General features: G+C 48.3%; 1 protein-coding gene across 1 annotated transcript; it reads right to left on the reverse strand.

Moving 5' to 3' along the window:
• Positions 1-2,448: 2,448 nt before the first annotated feature.
• Positions 2,449-17,597, reverse strand: LOC144602173 (RNA-binding protein NOB1-like). The gene is made up of 4 exons (XM_078414909.1): positions 17,481-17,597; positions 14,818-14,876; positions 8,036-8,100; positions 2,449-3,053 (listed from the first exon to the last, which is right to left on the reverse strand). Exons 1-4 carry the CDS (start codon positions 17,595-17,597, stop codon positions 2,449-2,451), a joined length of 846 nt encoding a protein of 281 aa, XP_078271035.1.
• Positions 17,598-18,706: the final 1,109 nt, after the last annotated feature.

The following is an 18,706-nucleotide window of genomic DNA, read 5'->3' on the forward strand; positions in this document are numbered from 1 at the left end:
ATGCATAGTCTTTCCACCGACTAGTTAGCACGCAACAAATGCTTTTCACAGTACCTCGGTACAGGTGATAATATACTAAACTAAAGTAAACTAAACTAAAGTGTGAACTCCACCAAACAAAGGTGTGATAAACAAAGGTGTCTATACTTCCAGTGTACATCTAGCTCGGTACTAAAATCTGCACTGCCTCATAGAATCTCAGACCTACAGCACAGAAACAGAGCCTTCTGCCCATCTCAGCCATGTACGACAAAGTGTGCAGATACCGGAGTGTAACGGAGCGCAGGTAGACCCAAATGCAGCACACGGAACCAAGGAAGTAGTTTTAGAATGAGCTTTATTTCTACCTGCTCGTGGTCGGGGACAGAAGACTGAGGGGTTCACCAGGGCTACATCGAGGCATGAAGGTCGGGAGCAGGCAGGGTCGGCAACGGGGAAATCAGTCCAAGAGAGAATTGTGGAGAGTCTTGCATGAGGGCTAAGAACAATCTGGCAAAGAGTGTGTGCAGGAAGGGTTTATATGCTGGCTTGATTGGTGATCTGGAGCAGGTGAGTGAACAGGTGAGGGGAGTTGGCTTAACGTGGTGGGCGTGGCTGGCAGGTGAGTGAACAGGACAGACTGTGACACAGGAGAAAGGGAATAATCCATGTTGCCCATCCCATTTGCTGGTCTCAGGCATACATTCCTCTGTCCCTCTCCGATCCAACTCCACATCCAAACAACGCTTGAATTTTGTAAATGAATTTGCCTTCAACATCTTTTTTTATTTATTATTTTCTTTCAACAGTGGTGGACAACTCAGATTTATTGCATGTTCCTGGCAGTTCATTTGTTAGTCTTTTGTGGGATTTATTACTAACTTTCTTGTTTTGCTTTTACTTTACAGGCCCACAGTTTAAGAATAAGGGGTAGACCATTTAGAACTGAGATGAGGAAAAACTTTTTCGGTCAGAGAGTTGTGAACCTGTGGAATTCTCTGCCTCAGAAGGTAGTGGAGGCCAATTCTCTGACTGCATTCAAGAGAGAGCTAGATAGAGCTCTTAAGGATAGCGGAGTCAGGGGGTATGGGGAGAAGGCAGGAACGGGGTACTGATTGAGAATGATCAGCCATGATCACATTGAATGGCGGTGCTGGCTCGAAGGGCCGAATGGCCTCTTCCTGCACCTATTGTCCATTGTCTAACATCACGGAAACTGGCCCTTCAGTCCACCGAGTCCACGCCGACCATTCCTCGTTCCTCGTTCACACTCGTTCTATGTTATCCCACTTTCACGCAAAAGGGGGAAATTTACAGAGGGCAATTAACCTACAAACCCGTACGTCTTTGGGATGTGGGAGGAAACCAGAGCACTCGGGGTAAACCCACGCGGTCACAGGGAGAACGTACATACTCCACGCAGCCAGCACCCATGGTTAGGATCGAACCCGGGTCACTGGCGCTGTGAGACAGCAGCTCAACCAGATGATATAATTGTATAATATTTTATATTAAACATAATACATAATAAATAAGCACATTATGGCGAGTCTGGAGGCTTGTACTTTGTTAAAGAAGTTTATTGCGGCAGCAATATTCAATTACAAAGGATAACAAACGAGATTACAGACAACCATTAACTCAAACTGTTCACATCGAAGTTCTCTTCCCACTGACTAGTTTTGGGCGCCCAAAACCACTATGTGACCTTGCTGGCCAATCAGCGGGTTCAACTCTCAGGACCAATCCCTATGGTCGCACCACCATGTGACCTTGCTGGCCAATCCGAGGATTCGACTCTCAGGACCAATCCCTATGGTCGCTACAACATCCCCATTTAGCAAATTGTACTGAAATAGTCTACTGATCCCACATGCAAGAGGTGCCATGTTTTGGTGCCATGTTCAGAGTGCAGTCCACTCTCCGGTCATGATGAGTGATCCAGGCGAGCCCCAGGCTGCTGCAGGGCCTCCAGCCGTCACCGTCCCTAGGCCGGGCAACTTGTGAACTGTCGTCCTTCTCCTCGCCCGTCCACCTTCTCTTCCCCATCCTCAGTGTAACTCTACATTGGCTAATGTTGCCACTACCTGCTTCACGATGTTTCACGGCCTTGCACGCGTCATGATCTGGACAATTCCGTCAACTGTACGTCACAACCTATTGTTTGTTACATGATTCAGAATCAGATGAAGTTTTGGGAGGCACGGTGGCGCAGTGGTAGAGTTTCATATTTTCATATTTCAGATACAGCGCGGAAACAGGCCTTTTCGGCCCACCAAGTCCGCACCGCACAGTGATCCCCGCACATTAACACTATCCTACACACACTAGGGACAATTTTTACATTTACCCAGTCAATTAACCTACATACCTGTACGTCTTTGGAATATTTTCATATAGTTGAAATGTTTAATCAAAACTCTAGTAAGATATTGAAAATTGGGATGGCACAGCTGGGAAGAAAAACATTTATTTCTTAGTGAATTTTTTTGATGCAGCATTTGGGTTCAACCTCCTCCTCCCACCTCCTAATCTGCCGTCCCGAATGTTTAAGTTCGCAGCTCTGCTGTAGATATCATTCTCCACAAATGGGGACACCCCAGCTATGTAATCTGGGTCAAAGACATTTGTCTTCTGCCTCGCTTTCTTGGATAGTCGTTGCTGAGGGAAGTTCTGGTCCTCACTCAAGTGCGGATTACTGGCATGTTTCCCACCGTGTGGTAATGGCAGAGGGTGCCGTAGACCTCGTGGATTTAGCACTTTGGTTTTTTTTGACAAGTGGAAGAGAAGACTGCCATCCTCGTTCACAGTGACTGCGACCTTTTTTAGCGTCTTGTTACCACAGTTTGGGCAGAATTTCTTATTCATATTAGTTGTGGTCTTGAAACGTGCATGACAGCGCAGAATGTAGTTCCTTGCTTGCTTTATAATCATTCCATTCAAAGAAATAACATGAAGCCCCATCTGAATAAGGACATTCTGCATAGCAAAATCTGTGGTCATACAGCCAACTTTGACATCCACTGCTGTCTCAGAGCAGCCCATATCTCGATAAATCTGCTGAATGTTACTTACTGTGCCAGAGACCCGGGTTCGATCCTGACTACGGGTGTTTGACTGTACGGAGTACGTACGTTCTCCCTGTGACCAGGTTTTCTCAGAGTGCTCCGGTTTCCTCTCACACTCCAAAGACATACAGGTTTGAAGGCCAACTGGCTTCGTGTAACTATAAATTGTCCCAAGTGTGTGTTGGATCGTGTTAGAGTGCGGAGATCGCTGGTTGGCACAGACCCGGTGGGCCGAAGGGCCTGTTTCCATGCTGTATCTCTAAACTAAACTAAACTAAACTGAAACTTTGCTAAACTTATTTAACACAAGAATGAGGTTGATGTGCACAGAACTGTTGTTTGAAGAAGGGTCTCAACCCGAATCGTCACCCAGTCCTTCCCTCCAGCGATGCTGCCTGTCCCGCTAAGTTACTCCAGCACTTTGTGTCTATCTTCGGTTTAAACAAGCATCTGCAGTTCCTTCCTACACATCCTATCAGAAAGGCAAATCTGATTTTCTCAAGGTTCAAGGTTTCAAGGTCAGTTTATTGTCACATGTACCAATTAAGGTACAGTGAAATTCAGATTTCTCTCTTCCATCTGAAGCAGCTAACCTGAACTCAGCTTTGAAACTGTAGAAAAGATAGATGCAAAGACACAGCTGGTCAGGCAGCACCAACATGGGTAGGTGATGTTCCGTGTCCTTCAATAACATCGAGCTGGATGTGTCCGCTGGATGTCCATCGTGCCAGCCTACAGTGTGAATATTGCTGGTTTATGAAGCACACCACAGCTGCCTGACCTCCAGCCTCTACACCCTTCCACAACATGGAACAGTACAGCACAGGAACAGGCCCTTCAGCCCACAGTGTCCGTGCCCAACATCGAGAAGAATTCACCTGTCGGCGTGTGAAGGGAGATGGACTTTTCCCATCACCATTCTTAGTCATTTTGAATTTGAAATCCATGTAGAAACGAATTAAACTTGGAATCTGTTCCACTTGGAACTACTGTATGTAGCAAGGTACTGGTTTACACTGAAGATAAAAGCTGGAGTAACTCAGCGGGACAGGCAGCATCTCTGGAGAGAAAGAATGCGTGAGGCCATTGTCTTTCCACTGACTGGACAGCACGCAAAAGCTGTTCACTGTACCTCAGTACACGTGAAAATAAACTAAACTGTAACTGTAACTGTTCCCAGTCTGAAGAACTGACAGGTCACCCACTCCTTCACTCTGGAGTTCCAAGTTACTCCACTTGAAGTATGCCTATAGTCCATTGATATATTAAAGTACTTATAAGGAGTGTCACTACCCATAGATTTCTAACAGCTAATTTTAATTAACCCTAAACCAATATTTGATTAATATTATGGTATTAAGTAACTTGAAAAATTAGTCACCCTAAAATTCTATGTGATTATTGTGTCATTAATAGTTAGTCCACCTAAAATTCAATGTGACCATTGTGACATTAGTCAAGTACACTCATTGAATGACACGCGATTTATTTACATTGGGCGGCACGGTGGCGCAGCGGTAGAGTTGCTGCCTTACAGCGAATGCAGCACCGGAGACTCGGGTTCGATCCTGACTACGGGCGCCGTCTGTACGGAGTTTGTACGTTCTCCCCGTGGGTTTTCTCTGAGATCTTCGGTTTCCTCCCACACTCCAAAGACGTACAGGTATGTAGGTTAATTGGCTGGGAAAATGTAAAAATTGTCCCTAGTGTGTGTAGGATAGTGTTAGTGTGCGGGGATCGCTGGGCAGCACAGACCAGGTGGGCCGAAGGGCCTGTTTCTGCGCTGTATCTCTAAATATAAATATAAATCTACATTGCCACCTTCTCATATACATAGGACGTTTAGGATGATGCTGAACTTTATCTGCAGTCATGGAGTTATCCTTGCAAAAGCAAAACTAAAAGTTAATCTAATATCAAAGAAAATTGCAGATGAACAAAGTGAGGAGTGGCTAAAGTTTTAATGAGCATCCTTCACGTTGAGTTATTCCAGATTTGTGCAGCAACTTGGGACAGTGTTCAATGATAAATTTGTTCACACAGCTTATGGAATAATTTTTGACAAAGGAATTTCATTTAGCCTGCATGTCAGTACCATGTCAAGTGCCAGATGTCAGCGCTCTCTGCGCCAACATTTAATGCAAGCCTTCTCCAGGCCCCTGCTGCCCTTTAAGCCTCTCGATTTGGAGTTCTCCACTCCACGGCACGGGACTCCGGACTACCCCGGATCACACGCAGCAAATTCCTCAGGACCGGCTTTCAATTTTCCTGTGCCATTCCGCAAAGTTGGAATTGAAACTCCCTCTCCATTGCCTCTTTGAGTTTGAGAACTAGCAAGGCATCGGTCTTGTGCAGACAATGTTAGTGCACCAACCCCCTCCACTCCTGAAGCATCACCATTAAAGCAAAACCATATGCCTATTAACATATTCCAGGCTATTAAAAAACCCATTACGGTCCTTTAGAAAATGCATTTATATTTTATGAGCTAATAAAAATAAAAATTACACAATGAAACGGGTTAAATTGGATGGATTATTGCCCCATTCTGTTATTCATTTTGTGATTACAAACCAGCTGAATGAAATAGATGGTAGTGAGTGTCAGTCTGATCTCACCCCAACATGCTTGAAATTCTTCAACCATTTTGTTCCACATTCACATGAACAGTTGTATATATTTTCAATATGTTTAGTAATCTTTCATCATCAGTCTATTTTCTTTATCTGCAAGGCATGCAGTGACACTGATAAACTAAACAACTTCACTTTCACACTTGGAACAGCTGCAGCCATCAGCTGTTTGGTCTTCCCAAAAGGATCTAATTTTTATTTTGTTTCGCTGCCCAATCTCTAAACAAAAAAGCTCTCTTTGTCTCATTTTTCTCCCTTTTATCTACTTCTCACGGCTTGATAAGATCATGAGATCATAGTGAGAGTTAGATTTAGCTCTTAGGGCTAACGGAATCAAGGGATGTGGGGAGAAAGCAGGGACGGGGTACTGATTTTGGATGATCAGCCATGATCGTATTGAATGGCGGTGCTGGCTCAAAGGGCCGAATGGCCTACTCCTGCACCATATCGAATTGTATCGTAAGTCCCAAGTGTGCGCTGTTAGGACAATTGACTGCTCTCGATGGAACTTGTGTGGGTGGGAGGCAGGAGAATGATGGACCATTGATGGGTGGGTTACATTGCAATTAGTGGAGGGATAGGTCTGATGAGAATTCTCTGAGAGCCAGCATGGATTCAATGGGATGAAAGGTCACCTCTGCGTTCCCTAGCCCCCTTCCACCTCTATCCTTTCCTCTAGCTTCACACGTCGTGCCTCTTCTCTCCATGTGTCACACCCATTTGTCATCTTCCCATCCCTGCCCTATGTCCACCCCAACAAAAGCCCCTTCACCTGTATCCACCTATCACGTGTGTGTAGGAAGGAACTGCAGATGCTGGTTTATGTTGAAGGTAGGCACAAAATGTTGGAGTAACTTAGCGGGTCAGGCAGCATCTGTGGAGAAAAAGAACAGGTTTGAACTCCAAAACGAAATGTTACCCATCCTTTTTCTCCAGAGATGCTGCTTGACCCGCTGAGTTACTCCAGCACTTTGTCTCTTTTTTGTCAACCTGCATCTGCAGTTCCTTGTGTCTAATATATATTCATTGAGGAATACGGCATGGAAATATGCCCTTCGGCCCACCGAGTGTAGACTGACCCATTCTCAGTAGTTCTATGTTATCCCCCTTTCTCACCCATTACCTACACGCTCGGAGACAATTTACTAAGGCCGATTAACCTGCAAACCCGCCCGTCTTTGGGATGTGGGAGGAAACCAGAGCACCCGGAGAAAACCCACGCTGTCACAGGGAGAACGCGCAAACTCCACATAGACGGCACCTGGTCAGGATCGAACTCGGTTCTCTGGCGCCGTGAGGCAGCGGTTCTACCCGCTGCGCCACCGGGACATCCAATGGCACCTTGATAAAGATAACAACATTTCAGTGTGCACGGCTGGTATAAAGAGGCACCAAGCAGGAATGCTGGGAAAAAATAACTAGTAGATCAGACATAATGATTCGATTTATTCACAAAATGCTGGAGTAACTCAGCAGGTCAGGCAGCATCTCGGGAGAGAAGGAATGGGTGACGTTTCAGCCTCTGCAGTTATTTTCTTAGACATAATGATTCTGTAGCATATGCCTTTGCAGCATTTATTATTGGGCAGTAATGCCAATTATCCTTCAAATATCTGCTATAATGAAAATCACATGATTTGTACCTAACCTAAACATTCGCTTTCATTTAATCGATTTAGCTTTTATTATGATTTATCCCCTTCACTAACAAACAGCTTGCTTAGAGTCTATTCCTCTGGAATGGAATCGTTTTAGCTGATGTTCTCTTTTATCGGATGGATTGTTGGCCCATTTAAAAGACACACTTGTGGTGAGCAGGGCTGGAGGTCAATGTGGTTCTGAACGGAAAGGTGGAGGTGGGGAGATACGGGCATCGCATGTCACATGGTGAGGTGCGCTGCGCCAGGGTGCCCACCTTTGTGCCCGTTGAGTGGATGGTGAGGAAGCTCAGGCTTTGGCAGAGTCTCTGCCCTCGACACGCGATGCAGTTGGAGGGTAACGTCATAAAACCAAGTGCCTTTGGAAACTGGCCTGGTTTCTTTCCAAATCTTTGTCAAGTTGAATTGAATGGCGTTGCTGGCTCAAAGGGCTAAATGGCCTCCTCCTGCACCTATTTTCTATGTTTCTAAGATTTCTACAAGAGCTTGCAACTATAAACACAGTACACCCTCTGAAGGGTGAACTAATGTTGATTAACTATTTGGCAGTTTTAAAACACTTGACTAAACCGAAATATTCTGCTGGCCCATCTGCAATGTTTCAATTTCCTTGTTCGGCTAAAAATAGGAGAGGGTTCAGCTGTTTTAAATGGCTGCAGATATTTGACCAGATCTCTGAATCCTCTAGGAACCTCACGATGTTTTAACAAACTTTCACTGCAGTACTTCTCTTTGATAAGTGCCTGGCTAACATTCAAATATCTTGAAGGTGAAGAGAACGTTATTGCTCATAAGTTAAATAGCCAGACCGCTATCACATCTTTTGTTTTGATAGGTGATTGAGATCAGAGGGAGCTGCACAAGTGTTCAGCACCTGTTCACCCACCACAGCTGCCCAGCCACAGCCGCCCAGCTCACCCACCACAGCCCAGCTCACCCACCACAGCCCAGCTCACCCACCACAGCCCAGCTCACACACCACAGCCCAGCTCACCCACCACAGCCCACCAGCTCACACACCACAGCCCAGTTCACACACCACAGCCCAGCTCACACACCACAGCCCAGCTCACCCACCACAGCCCAGCTCACACACCACAGCCTCCCAGCTCACACACCACAGCCCAGCTCACACACCACAGCCTCCCAGCTCACACACCACAGCCCAGCTCAACACCACAGGCCAGCCCAGCTCATACCACAGCCCAGCTCACACACCACAGCCCAGCTCACACACCACAGCCCAGCTCACCCACCACAGCCCAGCTCACACACCACAGCCCAGCCCAGCTCACACACCACAGCCTCCCAGCTCACACACCACAGCCCAGCTCACACACTACAGCCCAGCTCACCCACCACAGCCCACCAGCTCACACACCCCAGCCCAGCTCACACACCACAGCCCAGCTCACCCACCACAGCCCACCAGCTCACACACCCCAGCTCAGCTCACACACCACAGCCCAGCCCAGCTCACACCACAGCTCAGCTCACACACAGCCCAGCTCACACACCACAGCCTAGCTCACCTACCACAGCCCAGCTCACCCACCACAGCCCACCAGCTCACACACCCCAGCCCAGCTCACACACCACAGCCCAGCTCACACACCACAGCCCAGCCCAGCTCACACCACAGCTCAGCTCCCCCACCACAGCCCACCAGCTCACACACCACAGGCCAGCCCAGCTCACACCACAGCCCAGCTCACCCACCACAGCCCAGCTCACCCACCACGTCCCAGCTCACCCACCATGGCGCAGCTCACCCACCACAGCCTAGCTCACACACCACAGGCCAGCTCACACACCACAGCCCAGCTCACACACCACAGCCCAGCCCAGCTCACACACCACAGCCTCCCAGCTCACACACCACAGCCCAGCTCACACACTACAGCCCAGCTCACCCACCACAGCCCACCAGCTCACACACCCCAGCCCAGCTCACACACCACAGCCCAGCTCACCCACCACAGCCCACCAGCTCACACCCCCCAGCTCAGCTCACACACCACAGCCCAGCCCAGCTCACACCACAGCCCAGCTCACACACCACAGCCCAGCTCATACACCACAGCCTAGCTCACCTACCACAGCCCAGCTCACCCACCACAGCCCACCAGCTCACACACCCCAGCCCAGCTCACACACCACAGCCCAGCTCACACACCACAGCCCAGCCCAGCTCACACCACAGCTCAGCTCCCCCACCACAGCCCACCTGCTCACACACCACAGGCCAGTCCAGCTCACACCACAGCCTAGCTCACCCACCACAGCCTCCCAGCTCACCCACCACAGCCCAGCTCACCCACCACAGCCCAGCTTACACACCACAGCCCAGCTCACACACCACAGCCCAGCTCACCCACCACAGCCCACCAGCTCACACACCCCAGCTCAGCTCACACACCACAGCCCAGCCCAGCTCACACCACAGCCCAGCTCACACACCACAGCCCAGCTCACACACCACAGCCTAGCTCACCTACCACAGCCCAGCTCACCCACCACAGCCCACCAGCTCACACACCCCAGCCCAGCTCACACACCACAGCCCAGCTCACACACCACAGCCCAGCCCAGCTCACACCACAGCTCAGCTCCCCCACCACAGCCCACCAGCTCACACACCACAGGCCAGCCCAGCTCACACCACAGCCCAGCTCACCCACCACAGCCTAGCTCACACACCACAGGCCAGCTCACACACCACAGCCCAGCTCACACACCACAGCCCAGCTCACACACCACAGCCCAGCTCACACACCACAGCCCAGCTTACACACCACAGCCTCCCAGCTCACACACCACAGCCCAGCTCATCCACCACAGCCTCCCAGCTCACACACCACAGCCCAGCTCACCCACCACAGCCCAGCTTACACACCACAGCCCAACTCACACACCACAGCCCAGCTCACACACCACAGCCCAGCTCACACCACAGCCCACCAGCTCACACACCACAGCCCACCAGCTCACACACCACAGCCCAGCTCACCCACCACAGCCCACCAGCTCACACACCCCAGCCCAGCTCACACACCACAGCCCAGCTCACACACCACACCACAGCCCAGCCCAGCTCACACCACAGCCCAGCTCACACACCACAGCCCAGCCCAGCTCACACCACAGCCCAGATCACACACCACAGCCCAGCTCACACACCACAGCCCAGCTCACACACCACAGCCTCCCAGCTCACACACCACAGCCCAGCCCAGCTCACCCACACAGCCCAGCTCACCCACCACAGCCCAGCTCACACACCACAGCACAGCTCACACACCACAGCACAGCCGCCCAGCTGCCCCCTCCAAACAACAAGACCCACTATTGAATCAAACTGACAGTGGCTGAAAGGTGATGTAGACTCCTTCTTGTCTCAGAAGAATTCTATCAGTATTAATACGTGTTCACCAAGCAAGATGGAAAATTGTCCACACATCCTTCCATAATTACCATCATGTGCTTGAGGAGATCTGCACCAGTGCTTTGAGATGTGGGACTTGGACAAGAAGGGGGAATAGCCTGGAAATAACCGAATGGCATAGTCACAGAGTCATAGAGTGCCTCGACGGGCCGAATGGCCCAATTCTGTCCCTATGCCTTATGAACCTTCAAAAAAAATTTAAGAAGTTCAATAAATATCTTCAAAACATTTGTAACTTTGTGGTAAAGAGCAAGGGGGAGGTGGGATGAACTAGATCCTTTTTCTGAGAGGCAGCATCTTAATAGTGGGCAGAATGGCCTTCTTGCTGTGGTATAATTAAGTGTGATTTCTATACACTATTGTGTTCAGTATACCACATGCACTCACTGTTAATTCATAAACACGTCTCAGTGCTAGAAAATGCGATGGTGATCTTTAGTTCAGTTTAGTTTATTGTCACGTGTACCGAGGTACAGTGAAAAGCTTTTATTGCATGCTAACCGGTCAGCGGAAAGACAATGCATGGTTACAATCGAGCCATTCACAGTGTACAGATACAGGATAAAGGGAATAGCATTTAATGCAGCGTAGAGCCCAGTAAAGTCTGATTAAAGATAGTCCGAGGGCCTCCAATGAGGTCGACGGTAACCCAGGACCGCTCCAGAGCTTCAGGAGTCAAGAGTGTTTTATTGTCGTGTGTCCCAGATAGAACAACGAATGACATTCTAACTTGCAGCAGCACAACACAATATGTAAACATAGTACACTGTAAACAATGTGATAAATGAGAAAGTTCAGTGTGTGTGTGTGTATATGCATACTCACATATGCACACGCTCATGCACACACACGTACACATAAAAAAACAAACAAACAATAATAGTGCAACCTTTCAACTTATAGTTAAAACTTTTGAGCTGACCGTTTAACTTTTTAAGATGTCCCGGTACACTGTATCGGAACATACTGCCACAAAATAAGCCCTGACCACCTGCATCAGGGAACAGTGGTCATACGCATGTTACGGATGAATGATGATAAAAGGATAATTCCCGGAATGGCAGGGACTGTCATATGTTGAAAGACTGGAGCGACTAGGCTTGTATACACTGGAATTTAGAAGAATGAGAGGGGATCTTACCGAAACGTATAAGATTATTAAGGGGTTGGACACGTTAGAGGCAGGAAACATGTTCCCAATGTTGGGGGAGTCCAGAACAAGGGGCCACAGTTTAAGAATAAGGGGTAGGCCATTTAGGACGGAGATGAGGAAAAACCTTTTCAGTCAGAGAGTTGTGAATCTGTGGAATTCTCTGCCTCAGAAGGCAGTGGAGGCCAATTCTCTGAATGCATTCAAGAGAGAGCTGGATAGAGCTCTTAAGGATAGCGGAGTCAGGGGGTATGGGGAGAAGGCAGGAACGGGGTACTGATTGAGAATGATCAGCCATGATCACATTGAATGGCGGTGCTGGCTCGAAGGGCCGAATGGCCTCCTCCTGCACCTATTGTCTATTGTCTATTGTCTAAAACTGATTCTGTTCGCTTCTACAGCTCTACCACTGGAAAAATTGTGTTTTGAATCATGAACCAACTTAGATAAGCTCCTTTTTTAAATATATGACTCCCACTTTGCACTCTCTGCAATGAATTTTGCAGGGCTGTTCCTGCTGACATGAACAAAGCTTTAACGTTTAGATAGATAGGCTGATGGGAAGATCCGTTCCACATTTCCACACTCAACAGACAGAGACAAAACGTGAAATGAAACGCAAACGTCAGATGCCAAGCTTCAGAAAGTTTATCTTCTTTAATATATCAGAGGGAGAGAGGGAAAGGGAGAGGGAGAGGGAGAGGGAGAGAGAGAGAGAGAGGGAGGGAGGGAGGGAGGGAGGGAGGAGAGAGAGAGAGAGAGAGAGAGAGAGAGAGAGAGAGAGAGAGAGAGAGAGAGAGAGAGAGAGAGAGAGAGAGAGAGAGAGAGTGAGAGAGCGAGCGAGAGAGAGCATCCCTTGTATCGAAGGTAGACACAAAATACTCCCGCATATTGTGTCTACTTTCGATTTAAACCAGCATCTGCAGTTCCTTCCTCCACATGTGGACCACCAGGCCCTTTGCAAATGGGAGAAATTCGCATGGAGTCTGGGATTTACTTCCAGAACAAACTAGGCAGATGTTCTCCTGTCCTGGGGCAGATGTTCCCAGATACATTGCATTTTATGCTAGCACTTATCTTCATTTTCCCTTCCCTGGTGTGTAGGGAGTGGATGAGAAAGTGAGATAAGGTAGAGTTAGTGTGAACAGGTGATGGAGGGTGGATGATGACTCGGTGGGCTGAAGGGCCTGTTTCCGCACTGTATCGTTCACTCAAAAAACAAACAGTTTTTGGGGGGGGGGGGGGGGGGGGGGGGGAACAGAACGGTGGCGCAGCGGTAGGAGTTTGTACGGAGTTTGTCTGTTCTCCCTGTGATCTATGTGGGTTTTCTCCGGGTGCTCCGGTTTCGTCCCACACTCCAAAGACGGAGGTTAATTGGCTTCTGTAAAATGGAAAAATTGTCCCTCGTGTGTAGGATAGTGCTAATGTACAGGGCGATCGCTGCTCCAAGCAGACTCGGTGGGCCGAAGGGCCTGTTTCCGCACTGTATCTCTAAAATCTAATGACTAAAGTTACTAAAACCTCACAAAGAGTTACTAAAACGCCCAACACAGTCACGGTTCCAATCTGACAGTTTGCCAATCCATTGATGGCTTTTCCAGCAACCATTGGAAATATTAGTCTGACAATTGGCCCCATTTTCTGATAAATCATGCAGTAGAGTGGGTTTGGACAAGTGGGATTGTGCTAATGATCAACTCAGGGTGAGTATGTGCCCATTGGGAAACTGGCCAGCTGCCTTTGCATGCGATTCCTCTCAGCAAGGCTGGGCTTTGTCCAGCATCTAATGGTGTCCCGGTTACGCAGAAAACTGTCCCTCCATAGATGACAGAAATTGCAGCCTTTCTGCAGGACCCGTGACCTGTGCTGGAAGGAACTGCAGATGCCGGTTTAAACTGAAAGACAGACACAAATTGCTGGAGTAAAGTCAGTGGGACAGGCAGCATCTCTGGAGCTCTGGATGCCTGTCCCACTGAGTTACTGTGATGCTCATTCAGTGAAAACTTGCACAGGCACATGGATAGGGGAGGGATGTGGGCCAAATACGGGAAGGTGGGACTATGGGACATCTTGGTCGGCATGGACAAGCTGGGCTGAAGGGTCTGGGCTCCCAGCTGTAAAACTCTATGACCCTCTCATGCAGAGATGAGAAATGATTTGGCAATTGAACGTTTGCCTGCGTTTGGCCCATATCCCTCTAAACCTATCCTGTCCAGGTAGCTGTCCAAATGTTTCTTAAACGTTGTGATAGTACCTTCCTCAACAGCCTCCTCAATATACCCAAAGATTTCTCTGCAATCATTCTCCTGGAAACGTTTGGTCTACCTGCCTCCAATTGCTTCAAGTCAGCTACATGTTGCACCATCAGCCCAGGCAACCTTTGTACAGCTGGGGTATCATTTAAAATTGATTTAGTTTAGTTTAGAGATACAGCGCGGAAACAAGCCTTTTAGCCCACCGAGTACGTGCCAATCAGCGATCCCCGCACATTAACACTATCCTACACACACCAGGGACAATTTACACTTATACCAAGCCAATTAACCTACAAACCTGCACGTCTTGGCACGGTGGGAGGAAACCAAAGATCTCGGAGAAAACACACGCGGTCACGGGGGGAATGTACAAACTCCGTACAGACAGCACCCGTAGTTGGGATCGAACCTGGGCCTCTGGCGCTGCAAGTACTGTAAGGCAACAAATCTACCGCTGCGCCACCGTGCCGCTTGTAAATAATTTGAGAGTATCCACGTACAATCAGCTGTGAAAGGCAATAAGCAAGAGTTTTCAATATATCAGGCATGATTCACAAATGTACAATTACTATTTTGTGTTGATTTTGTTCTATTTCTATCAAGCACCGCAGAGTTTTGGGATGTTTTACCTGTAGTCGTGGTAACGATAATGAATTACTTTAGCACATTCCTTTTGGGTTATTGGAGTCTGCCACAGGTCACAAAAGACAACTCTTTGAAGTTCCAAGGGCCTGACATGTTGCAGAAAAAATAAATGTTACCGAGTCTGCAGAATTAATTATTTAACCTCCTACCCATACAATTAATTGGTAAATCACTTCCAATGCCCTTAAAGCGATCATGATAAATCCATGTAATGTCATGACCAGAGTTAGAATCCTTTCTTGAACACAACGGCTCTTCAACTTTGATCTTCAGGGTCATCAGAGAATAATTGACAGTTTGCGGAAGATTCTGTCTCACTCTACATGGTAACTTCACACAGTCCAAAGGGAACGACTTTAAATCTTTCGCAGTACCCTTCCACTTTCCCAGCAGGTGATGATGCGAAAGGTATTTCCCTAGTGGACATGGGGGTGGGGGTAGGTATGTGGGATGTGGGCAGGACTGCAAACATGTGTGTTGCTTCTGCCTGTGTATATAGTTGTCAGTGGTACTAAAGTTTAATCTGGTGTTAGATGTTACTGGGACCCCAGGCTAGCTCCAAGCTGGGTGAAGTTTCAAACACTGTGCGTGTGCTGCAGCCTAATCTGTATCAGACCCAGCCCCAGATTCCCAACACATTTCCCAAGCAAATAACCTGCATTATCGATGAGGTGAGAATGGATCAAAAATGCAGCAGCAGGGTTTTTTCCTGCTTTTACAGTTGGTATTGAGTGCAAGGGAAAGAGAGAGGGAGAGGGAGGGAGAGACAAAGAGAGAGAGAGCGAGAGAGACAGAGAGATAGAGAGACAGAGACAGAGAGGGAATGAGAGGGGAAACGAACGGTGAATGTAAGGGGGAAAGAGAGGGAAAGAGAGAGAGGGAAAGAGAGAGAGAGAGGGAAAGAGAGAGAGAGGGAAGAGAGAGAGAGAGAGAGAGAGAGAGAGAGAGAGAGAGAGAGAGAGAGAGAGAGAGAGAGAGAGAGAGAGAGAGAGAGAGAGAGAGAGAGAGAGAGAGAGAGAGAGAGAGAGAGAGAGAGAGAGAGAGAGAGAGAGAGAGAGAGAGAGAGAGAGAGAGAGAGAGAGAGAGAGAGAGAGAGAGAGAGAGAGAGAGAGAGAGAGAGAGAGAGAGAGAGAGAGAGGAATAACTGAATACTGGAGTGAATCATATGATTGTGCTGTCGGCATGGATTAATGGCAGAAAATTCAAGTTGGACTGGAGTACTGGAGTACTGGAGATTGTGAGCTCTGACGAGGATGAAGGGGAACCACTAAATGCTAAGTATTTTGCTTTGCTGCAGGGTTTTGATCGGGTCCCACACAGCAGGGTGCCCAACAAGGGGTCGACCACAAGAAGATGTGTAGATATGTCGGGTAGACGACAAGCAGTATATTGACATGGGATGAGAATTGGTCATGGGATCATCAGCAGAGGTTGGGGATAAACAAATCTTTGTCAGCTTCACAGGCCGCCACCATTGCAAGGAGATGTCACTGCTCGCGGGCAGGAGGGGCTGGGCTGGGCGTGGCGTGCGGGGGGGTAATGCCTCTGGACATGGGGCGACATTTTGGACTGAATTGAGGAGAATGTTTTTCAAACAACAGATGATAAACACGTGGAGTCCTCTACCACAGAAGGCAGTGGAGGCCAAGTCAGAGAATGCGTTTAAGAATAAGTTCAAAAGAAAGTAGAGACATCATAGGATATGGGAAGCAAAAAGGAGAATGGTATAGAGTTTGGAAGATCAACCACGATTACATTGAACGGTAGAGCAGGCTTGAAGGGCCAAAGAGCCAACTCTTGCTCCTATATTCTATATTTCTATGGCTTTTCAGATCTCACAAAATCAAAGAGATTTCAGAGCACTCTTCTCAAATTTGCCAACAAGTCTAGTCAAGTCAAGTCAAGTCAAGTCAATTTTATTTGTATAGCACATTTAAAAACAACCCACGTTGACCAAAGTGCTGTACATCTGATTAAGTACTAAGGAAAAAAAATGAAACATACAGTAGCACGCAAGCAGTTCACAGCGCCTCCTCAATGAGCCTCAAAGTCTACTCTGCCATTCAATCATGGCTGATCTATCTCTCCCTCCTAACCCCACTCTCCTGCCTTCTCCCCATAACCCCTGACACCTGTATTAATCAAGAATCTATCTATCTCTGCCTTAACAATATCCATTGACTTGGCCTCCACCGCCATCTGTGGCAATTGAATGGCATTCAATGGCATCATTCAATGGCATCATTGAATGGCAATCTGCCTCACCGGCCATGTGTTCCGGCTCTGCCACGTTTATGTCCTCATGTTAATGCACATCTGCCACTACACTAAAGCGCACCATTGAAACTTTAACAAACTGACGACTAGAGAAATGAAGCAGCAACTAATGTGCCAATAATTGATGAGTCGTGTAAATAGAGCTAGAGGGCTCTCCTTCATGCTGATAGCTGTCATGTTCAGCAGATCAAGGTTAAGAGGGAACATAAACTGAGGCATTCAGCTCCAAAGTGGCAGAATCAACGTCACATCAGGGATGTAATAATCTCCTTGCTTCACATACTGCCCCTGGACATGTGGGTGGGTGCGGCAAACTCTACACTTGCTGTCAGAAGGACTTTACTGTGGCAGAGACTGCAGTTTACATCACCAAGCGGCTCTGTGCTTTGCATTGGTGAGTTCCCAGACGCGATGCTGTCTCCACCACCGAGACCAGAGACAGCACAGTGGGGAAGGACACATCGCAGAGGTTCACCATGGGACTCATGATTCAAATCGGCCCCTTTTTAATTCAGTTTAGATTCAAGATGCAGTGTGGAAATAGGCTCTTCGGCCCACCGAGTCAACATCGACCATTGATCACACATTAGTTTTGTTTAGATTCATTTCGTTTGGATTCGTTTAGTTTAGTTTAATTTAATTTCGTGATACAGCGCAAAACAGGCCCTTCGGCCCACCAGTTCCGTGCTGACCAACAATCACCCATTGGGGACAATTTACAGAGGCCAATTAACCTACAAACCTGCAGGTCTTTGGGATGTGAGAGGAAACCGGACTACATGTCTCCTCGATATCCCGCAGCTCCGCTCTTGCTCCCCCTCCCCCTAATCGCAATGGGCACAGAATCCCCCTAGTCCTTCCCTTTCACCCCACCAGCCATTACACACAGTTCCTAATCCTCTGAAATTTTCGCCATCTCCAACGGGATCCCACTACCGGGCCACATCTTCCCATCTCCACCTCTCTCCACAGAGATCGTTCCCTCCGCAACTCCCTGGTTAACCCATCCCTTCCCACTCAAACCACCCCCTCCCCAGGTACTTTCCCCTGCAACCGCAGGAGATGCAACACCTGTCCCTATAACTCCTCGCTCAACTCTGTTCCGGGGACTCCGACAGTCCTTTCAGGTTAGGCAGTTCACTTGCACCTCCTCCAACCACATCTCCTGTATCCGTTGTTTAAGGTCACAGTGATAGAGTGATACAGTGTGGAAACAGGCCCAACTTGCCCACACCGACCAACATGTCCCAGCTACACTTGGCCCACCTGCCTGCGCTTGGTCCATATCCCCCCACACTTGTTCTATCCATGTACCTGTCACAACTGTTTCTTAAACGTTGTGATCGTCCTCCTCTGGCAGCTTGTTCCATTCAGCCACCACCCTTGAGCCTATGTCCTCTGGTCCTCGATTCACCTATTCTGGGCAAGAGACTGGGCGTCTGCCCGAACTATTTCTCTCATGATTTTATACATCTCTATAAGATCACCCCTCATCCTCCTGCGTTCCAAGGAAGTCCCAGCCTACCCAACCTCTCCCCATAGCTCAGACCCTCTAGCCTTGGCAACATCCTTGTAAATCTTCTCTGCACCCTTTCC

This window comes from Rhinoraja longicauda, chromosome 18, assembly GCF_053455715.1.
Source record: "Rhinoraja longicauda isolate Sanriku21f chromosome 18, sRhiLon1.1, whole genome shotgun sequence".
NCBI classification, from domain to species: domain Eukaryota; kingdom Metazoa; phylum Chordata; class Chondrichthyes; order Rajiformes; family Arhynchobatidae; genus Rhinoraja; species Rhinoraja longicauda.

Coding starts and splice junctions, on each gene's coding strand:
- LOC144602173 (XM_078414909.1), bottom strand. CDS start 17,597: ATGAGTCCCATGGTGAACCTCTGCGATGTGTCCTTCCCCACTGTGCTG. Junction 14,877..17,480: donor GCAAAGCACAGAGCCGCTTG/GTGATGTAAACT, acceptor GACCTGTGGCAG/ACTCCAATAACCCAAAAGGA. Junction 3,054..8,035: donor TGAAAGTTTGTTAAAACATC/GTGAGGTTCCTA, acceptor TCTCTGGCACAG/TAAGTAACATTCAGCAGATT.